This window comes from Penaeus vannamei, chromosome 14, assembly GCF_042767895.1.
Source record: "Penaeus vannamei isolate JL-2024 chromosome 14, ASM4276789v1, whole genome shotgun sequence".
NCBI lineage: Eukaryota > Metazoa > Arthropoda > Malacostraca > Decapoda > Penaeidae > Penaeus > Penaeus vannamei.
Window position 1 is genome coordinate 5,053,900 of NC_091562.1, and position 9,386 is coordinate 5,063,285.

General features: G+C 35.2%; 1 protein-coding gene across 1 annotated transcript in view; it reads right to left on the bottom strand.

Annotated features, from left to right (window-relative positions):
- Positions 1-3,164: 3,164 nt before the first annotated feature.
- Positions 3,165-9,386, bottom strand: part of Eb1 (microtubule-associated protein RP/EB family member 1) — a gene marked incomplete in the record, with an annotated part of 24,556 nt that continues 18,334 nt past the window's right edge. Inside the window, 1 exon segment of the mRNA XM_070129641.1 lies at positions 3,165-7,805. Within this exon segment, the coding sequence (XP_069985742.1) occupies positions 7,740-7,805 (66 nt within the window).

Genomic DNA, 9,386 nt, shown 5'->3' on the forward strand with positions numbered 1-9,386 from the left:
TAGGTAGTAGTAGGACGGGACCCTGTGGGAAAGGGAGCGCTGTTGAGAGAGGTAGTACTGCAGAGAGGTGAACAATAGGACTGCAGAGTAACAATAAAGGAGGATGGGGGAGTTGATGAAGAAGATTCTGGGGTTAGAAATGGAGTCGATGAAGTTGGAAGAGGAGGATGTTTTCTGGAGATTGAGTAATGACCTGAATGGACGAATTGGACTTGACTGAGGTGATAGTAGGCATTGAGGAGGGGGTAGCAGGAGTAGTGTTTAGAGTCGTGGTCAAAGGAGAACCTCGCATCGGGGAACTGCGAGAATTGAAATCAGTGGGGCTATTTGCTAAAAGGACATGCCTCAGTGCTCCTAATAATGGTACAAAGTCTTCATTACTGGCCATGTTTAGCCTGGATTATGTTGGCGAGGGAAACAGTTCACCCCTCAGGGTCCCCTTGAGAGGTAAGGTTTAGACAACTAAATAGAACAGCATGACTTCCCAGTCCGTTCATGATTGGCACACAGTCAGCCTTTCATCCTTTCAACATGGCTCTCACATCTTAGGAAAAGGATAGTAGAGAGGGTTGGATAAGGGAGGGACGGAAAGGGGAAGGGGAAAAGAACGTGTAAAATTAGTTGGTGATACCCAACATTGGGTCCCAGTCTCCCCCCTCTCCCCCTCCCCCACGGCAACAACGGGCATTGGATTAGGGGTTACATGTATTGCCGAAGATCGCATTTTAGCCAATTAGGGTATACCATTCTTGCAAACCTATTGATAACTATGTTTATATTGACGTTCACCTTTACGGGGACGCTTTTCGAGGCTGCCTAAAGTTGGCAGGCAGGTGGAGTTGCTACCCCGTGGTTGAACAAAGGCCTATATACTCGTATAGACCTTGATATGAACGACGACGGCTCGGAATCGGCGGTCCCCAGAGGAAACAACCATTGCCAAAGTGTGAAACATTTTGCACTCATATATGTACGTATGTATATTGGTATATAGTATATGAATATATAAATGTAAATAAATTGGTAAGTATATATGTATTATATCGATATGTATGTATATATGTATCATATTGGTATTATGTAAATATGTATTATTTTGGTACGTATGAATGTGTTATACTGAAATGAATATATATATATATATGTATTATATTGGTATATATGAATGTGTTATATTGATATGTATGTAAATATGCATTGTATTGGTATGTACAAAAAATGGATTATATTGATATGTATGTAATATATTGGTATGCACATATATATGTGGTGTAATTAAAAGGAAATTGGTAGCTCTCGAAGGGGCCTGGCAACGATTTGTATTTGTTGGCCTACGAGTCAAAGAAAACGGGAAGTGCTTGTTGAGGGTCGCCGCATAGAAAACGGGGGTGCCGAAGAACCGGCGAGTGACCTGCGTATAGAGAGCGTCCAGGGTTAGGACAGGTGGTTATATTGGTTGAGAGGTCCCGTTGACCAGGGGTTGAGTTTTGCCAGAATGTTAGGTTAGTGAAAGATGGAGTGTTGTGTTCTTGTTCGCGGGAACGGTGCGCAAGTGGTTTTGGTTTGTTTTGAATGGTCTTGTTGGCACTTGATCTATTGTTTTGAAGTTGGGCAGTTGTGGACATCATAGCACGAGAGAAATTTTTGTTTGTCCATATAATTGTATTACACAACAATATATATATACATATGTATATATATATATATATATATATATATATATGTATATATATGTATATATATATATATATATATATATATATATATATATATATATATATATATATATATATATATATATATATATATACTGGCATATATGTAAATATATTGGTATGTCTGATGACATATTTTGGGATCTATAGCAGGTTTTATGTCTTTTGATAAAGCTTCACCACTCCTTTCTTTGGTATGCACTTTCCAACATTTTTAAGGACTGTGACACTTTTCAGTCCTTCTGAGAATATTTTCCGTCTTTCCATTTCATATTCTAGCCTATCAATGTTCTTACGTTTTCCCATAACCTCAGGAATCACTGCCTCAGAATGTACGCCTTTATAAATGTGGCATTTCCCTGATGTTAAAATAACATCTGGAACCAGGTCGAGGTCGGGGCGTAGCCTGTCAGATGGCCCGAATGACGGCAATGTCAGGGACCGTCACCCATGATTGATAATTCCACAGCAGACTGAGTATGACTGATTCTTATAGTTGGAGGCCGTGACCCTAATGGACCTTGACCTATCTCGGAAAGAAAGGACACGCAGACAGAGACATAGAAGAGACTGAGATGGGAGCTGAGAGTTGAGAGACAGACAGACAGACAGAGAGACAAACTGTAAGAACCCAGAAACCCGTTAGCAGACACTTCAAGGAATATAATATGAATCTTATAAGCATTATCCAACTACAAATAGACACTTGTATTTAGATGTAATAAAAGCTAGTATGACAAATTCTTTCTTTACTGACCTGTTTAGTTTTTCGCTTAATGACATTACCAGCCCGAATACTACTAGGGAAGAGCCACGTGTAATTAATCAGATTCTACGCAGAAGTATTGCGTAATGTTATCATGGGATGGAAAATGGAAGGTGAAGCAACTGTCGGTGCAAAAGTTTAGAGCTGAACACATTTGGAATAACTTGCTGGCTATTGCATGTCTTTAAAAAGCCATACTCATTCCATGCAAGATCAATATGGCAGTCACTGTAGATTAACATTTCTAATATCTGATTACTCTGCAGATGAAAAATATTAATACAAATCTGTCACACCTGGGATGATTATTTTAATTTGTCATTTTCACTTAGTATAACTGGCTTAGTTTATAATGACAATATTCTAAGACCTGCTATAATTATTTTATTTACAGGAAAGGTTCTGTGTTAGATCAAGGTTTAACAAATATGAATATATATAGCCAGTCTCTAGGATTATATTTAAAGAAGACACTAAGAAGTCTCGTTACTAAATCTTAAAATTCATTTAGAAAATTTATTTAGAATTACTCAATTCTTTCAACTTATACAAGGTGGAGCACTAAAATACTCCTATTTATCAGCAAGCAAGTATCATTCCAGCTTATACCAACATCAAACCATATTCTTTAAAGTTGGCATGAGTGTCTCATAAAGGATGCAGATTACCAAGAAAAAGCCAAATCATTTCCACATTTTATTGGAAAAAATCAACTTTGCAATTGATTATGAACCACTTACTGCACAGAACATTGAACCAGTAAGGTGATATAAACTTTGTCCATCTCCAGTTCAAAGGACGAATAATAAAGAATTTTAGCAATGTACAACATTCAACAGTTAAAAATGATAAATAAATAATAATCAAATGTTGATAATTAGTCAATAAGAATTAAAAACACAAATAATATTGGTTCTAGTAAAATATAATTATATTCAAAACACGACGCCCACGATGATAATGTTAGTATAATGACAATAAAAAAGATAATAGTGATGATAATAAAATCATCAGCTTGTCTATTTCATACTGAACACATCCTGGCATTTGTTATTCATAATCTTCTCCATGAATACATTGAAACACTGTACTCCTGAGATATAGGACTATTTCCACACATAAATATCTGATATCCGTCTACAAGCGGAGGGAAGGCACAATCACCCCCCACCAAGCACCCAAGATCTTGCGGTTTTCGATCGACCTTCTAACTCTTCTTATATTCGTATTGATCATCTCTGGTTTATCATCACCAAAATTCACTAAAATGGAAAGTACAGATTCATAATAGTTATTATCAACAGTGTAATCATAATTATCATAATAATCATACTGATAATGAAATTATAACAATGTAACAAAAGATATATTCATGAAAATGCTACAGGCAGTAAATAGATAGAAGCAGGCTTTTTTTTACCACAAGAATAAATCTTGTCACATGCAATTCTTTAGTATACAGGCATAATGAGCTCTATATGTGTATACAAATATACATATACATACCTATGATACATATGTTTATATATGTGTATATATGAATATACTGTATACATAAGCAGAGTTGGAGAGTACTGCCAGTATTTCTAGATTTTAAAAACATCTTTTTGCAAATCATATACTAAAAGTACCAATTACTGTAACCATCAGGGAAACTGGTCCAATACTATTGTTTGATGTCTATAGCTGTACTTGTCAAGGAAATCAAGATTACTGCCAGTATTTTCTTTTTGTGATAGCCATGATTTTGCTATAATTTTTGAGAAAGCTAATTTGAACCACTTTACTTGCAGATGTAGTAACTGATACAACATTTTATTAGTGGATAAATTCTTGAATCTAAAAGTACTGGCAGTACTTCCTAGCTCTGTGCATATGTACATATATAGACACATACATATACATACAGACATACACAAATAAGGTATATGCATATATGTACATATATATAATGTATATACATATTTACTTATTTCTTATACGATACATAGGGATTCAATATGATGCTCTCTGCATTTTCAAGAACTGCTGCTTGACACATCAAACTTCATGTAGCTTACAAATCTAGCATATTGTACCTTTGGTGGGCTGCAGGTATTGCGTGTTATAGAAAAGCTTCTTATCCTCTGTATTATCTAATGCAGACTGTCATGTAACATTTTTGCAAGTCAAATGTGCATATCACGGTGGTTCACACACGAGCATCAGCATATTATATTTCGTATAAAAGAATAAAAAGTCATGGAATGCATGGCAGGCTTACAAAATATACTTAATACATAACAATCAAAATCAGAACCATATTAGATGGAACATTATCAACTGATGTATAGAAGTATACCTGACCATGGAAAAGGAACACAAGCACGTGGTTCATAACTACAGCAAAATGCATCAATCAAGAAGCATTGCAGGCTTTAAGTCATGGACTTGTTAGTAGGTTAGAAGAGCATTTATTCCGAGAGTCCAAAATTATTGCCCTAACCATATTTCACTCTCAAGAGAAACACATTAACCCTAGACAATATCGGAGCTCAGTACATCACTTTCACTCTCATACTTCATTCAACCTCTTTAAGTACTGAAAGCCTCCTTAACTCTTTACAGTGAGAAAAATGTCAGTCGAAGAGTTTATTTAAAGGGTTAGCATGGTACCATCTTGTGTACTTCCCTTACGCAATGATAATAATTAAGTAGTCGACCAGCAAAACTTCCAAGTACAGCAGAGTGTAACAGCCATTAGCAGGGATGTGAAAAATCTGTGAACATTTGAAGTGTCAGTATCATTAGTAGTAAACTATTGTATCTGGATAATATTGATGATGTCATGTGTGTGAGATGTAATAAGTAAAATATTCTTCCATGTTAGAAAACTAAAGGGATCTTCCCTGCTCTGTGCATAGAACTTCATCCTTACAAACTACATATTTGAGAGCATACAGTATATATTGCAGCCATCTACAAGAAATTTCAGTCTTGAAATATGGAAAGCAAATACAATAAAATAAACATTAAATATGCTTATATGTGTGTAGGACACAGACATGTGTCAAAGAAACTCATTCAGAAATCCATTCATTCTTAGGGCACATGCCTTGAACAATCATATGCAAATACTCACACACCCATTCACAAACGAGTGTTTGCAATATCCTTAATTCCTTTTAGTAAATATCTATATTTTCTCTTTCCCATTAAGAATTAAGTTGTCCTAACATATCAGATCATTTCAGCATGTTAATTGGAACAGGACAACGGGGATCTTTATTTAAACAGGGAATAAAAGAAATGACAGAAAAATATCTTACTTTTTCCATGTACATGTACAGATAAAGAGAAAACACATACATATACAAAAGCAGTCTTACTTAAAAACACACATCTAGACACTTAAATCTTCATATCTCATCAGAAATTCCAACACATGAAAACTAATAACCATGGTTTCTCTAAAGAAAACTTAAATATCAATTAAAAGTCGCATTTGAGAAAACTTATGGTTACTTTCTCTAACACATACTTTGAGCATGAGAAACATACGTCATCACTGTAAATGTGTAGACAATACCAATATAAGGTAAGCCATAAAAGAACAAGAAATGTGAAATAAAAACTATGTGCACTTTCCTAGCTATCAAGAATAATATAGGGATACACAGTTAGCACAGTAAGATTGGCCCATTTGAGTTACATTTCTATACTTTTGAATGTGCAAATTATCAATGTATGCATTGAGTTTAATTTTGCATTGCAAGAAGATACCAAACAAGTAAAGTCCACTTATTAAAATTGAAAAAAAGGATACCCCAAAGTCCTTTTGCTTCCATACACAAACTCTAGCGCAACTCAATATCCCTGCTTGCAAAGGGTGACACCTTTTGACTTTTAAATCAGTATCTTGTGATCCTTGTGCTGTTTCAACTCCTGTGTCTCTATACATTATCTATTTGTGACACTTTTTTGAGTCACTGGAGCCAGATTTTCCCTTCTGAAGTCTCCACTCAAGCTTCATGCAACCTGCAGCCCATCCACTTGATTACTGATAAACAGACAATGTTGAGAATTCATTTTACATTAACCATGTAAATTAATTAGATTTTCAAAAAATGATCATGATTTTTCAAGTTCAGCATCATCCAGTGAAACCAATTTATAGCCAGCCACATGGAATAACCCAGCTCATTTGATTATGGCATTCTCATACAAATAATTACAATAATAAAAGCAATTACAATATGCCACACATTACAGCTTTAAAGAACATAGTTGTTAGTATATCCCTATTAAAAAAAAGTGAAAACCTAACTTTCTGCAAAGAAAAGCTAAATGTTTACACAACTGCAAAAGGATGGAAACCTACTTGGCACACAATACAAGAAAGTCAAGTTACAGGTGTTGCTGTGGATCTAATCTTAAGTACTGACTGAGACTTTGGTAATGCTGTATCAGTCACCCTACACAAGAGGGATGCTGTTTCGAGGTAAAGAAAAAAAATCTTACAAAATACTGTGACACAGACAAAGGGGAAACTAATTGGACATGAGAATGCATTTGGTACCATATCTTTAGGCTCTATACAAGTTAAAAACAAGTTGGCTCTAATTTCCACCAATCATTCAATCCTTTCAGCATCCTGATCCAATGGAATTAGCTTTCTAATTGTAGGATAAAAACCTAAAACATTTTGGGATTGTTGCAAATAATTTATTTTGCACATAATAACAATATGAGTAAGCAATGAAGACATTACAAGAATTACAAACAGGATGACAGGATATGATGTGCCGTGCAAAACAGCAGGATTGTAAGGCAAAGAAGTCCTAGGCATTTGTGAATTATTGTCCTTACATAATACCAATCATATCTCCTTGAATTGCGAGTAAAAAATAGTCGGAAATGTCAGCAAGGAACTGGCTATGAGTTAGTTTATAATTAATTTTTTCAAAGAAGGTGACTTAGAAGGAGGACTTGTATCATTTTTAAAAATCCTTTTACATCTATTCGTTTTGTGTTTATTTTTTTTTTCGAAATTGTTTGCGAGTCTCTTGAAAATAATTTCCTCGACTACTTGAGTCTAGTTCCAGCTGATTCATCATCATAAAAAAGAAATAATAAAAAAGACAAGGTAGATATGCCTCCACACCAAGGACCCGCACTTAACAAGCCCTCAAGCAGTGATTTATGGAACAACAACACCTAGACTGCAGTGCCCGCATTGGACCCACATTGTGTTGTGATGGGCGTTGGTGATTGGTCCCTTAGTACTCTTCCTCCTCTGGGGGGGGAGGAACATCCTCAACATCCTCTGGGGCAGCAAAGCCATCCTGGAGAGAGAGAGAATGTGTTGGGTTTTGTTAAACATTTAGTTATTGATAAAAATAAGAATACAAAAAAAAGGAAAGAAAAAAAAAAAACTACCAATAACATTATCTTTATCATGCATTTTCTGAAAGAAAAGAGTAAAATCTTTTACTTTTATTTTTAATCCATTGTTCCTTATACTGTGCTACAGAATGGTTGATGCCAAGTGTAATAAAGCAAGCAATACATGTGTGATTCAGCACCTGTTTTCTCAAGCTAAGGAAAAAAAAGGAAAAAAGAAAAAAGGGAAAAAAATCAAGAACAAGAGAAACCACAAACCTTTTAATAATGAAAAAACAAATCACTTATAGCTACTTGTGAATCACAGATGATAAACTTTAAGCCAGAAACTAAACACAACATTCCAATCCTAGTAACAGCAAAAACACACTAAAATTCTCATTCAACAATAAAAAAAATCATGTTTAGAAGGTCCATTAAAAATAAACCGAACCAAAAGAATTCCTCTTAGCACTTGACAGAGTGTATTTATCAAAGAAAGGAAATGAAAAGAGTGAAGGAAAAAGGCAGGAAAAACTGACATTTAGACTTTTCAGTTAAGATCCAGCAGCACTAGTACTAAAACCTACTGATAATGCAAAGTACATAAAATCCTCTAGCATACTGGCATGTTCTATCTAAACCATTTCCATGTCAAATGTGTAATAATCATTCCTAACGTCAGGTCCTCCTGTTAAAATAGAATCCACATGATATTAGTCTCTGTACCATTATGTTCATAACAAAACCATGAAATGTCCTACAAGTATAATATGCTTTACAGCAGACACATACACATCCTGGAACAGCTAAGCTACAATCACACAACACTTCAATCATAGTATGACTAGTACTTAACCAAGTCATGCCTTGCAACATCTAATCACATCATGGTGAAAATCACGTCATGAACCTAGACCCCAGAAGCTGTGGTGATGCCTCAGGAATCAGGCCATGAGCTGGACAATAGCCAAGGCTTGGAGCAGCACATGCTAACACACACCACCAAACGTGTCAAGATTTTACCCGCTGTAAATGGGGGAGGGGTTGGTAAATAAATAATACTAAAATCAAAACGCTAATAACTATTCTTTTTCATTTTTTAGTATAGCCTTGTGTATCCATCTATCATTCATATACTAATACACCCATAACTATAGGAAACATACTGTTAATAATGTATCATAACACCTCCCTCATATACATAAGTACCACCTCCAAAGGTAACCCAAAGTCTCTGGGAAAATGTGTTCACTGTACCATTTTTATGTGAAATGTCTCTGCACATAGATGGCTCTGGAAGTACTTAGCACAAAGGAGTCAATTAGTAGACACTCTGACCAAACCTGATTTCACCTTTCCTTTTTATTTGCAAGAAAAAAGGCTTTTTTTACTAAGGCTATCAGTACCGATACTGTTATTTTTATCATTGACACTGCTAATAGCATTATTAGACACCAGAAAATATTTTTGAAAATCAAGGAAAAGGATAAACAGGTGACATATGAAGTACTCGTAATTGGCTCATTGGGGACTTGGTATTC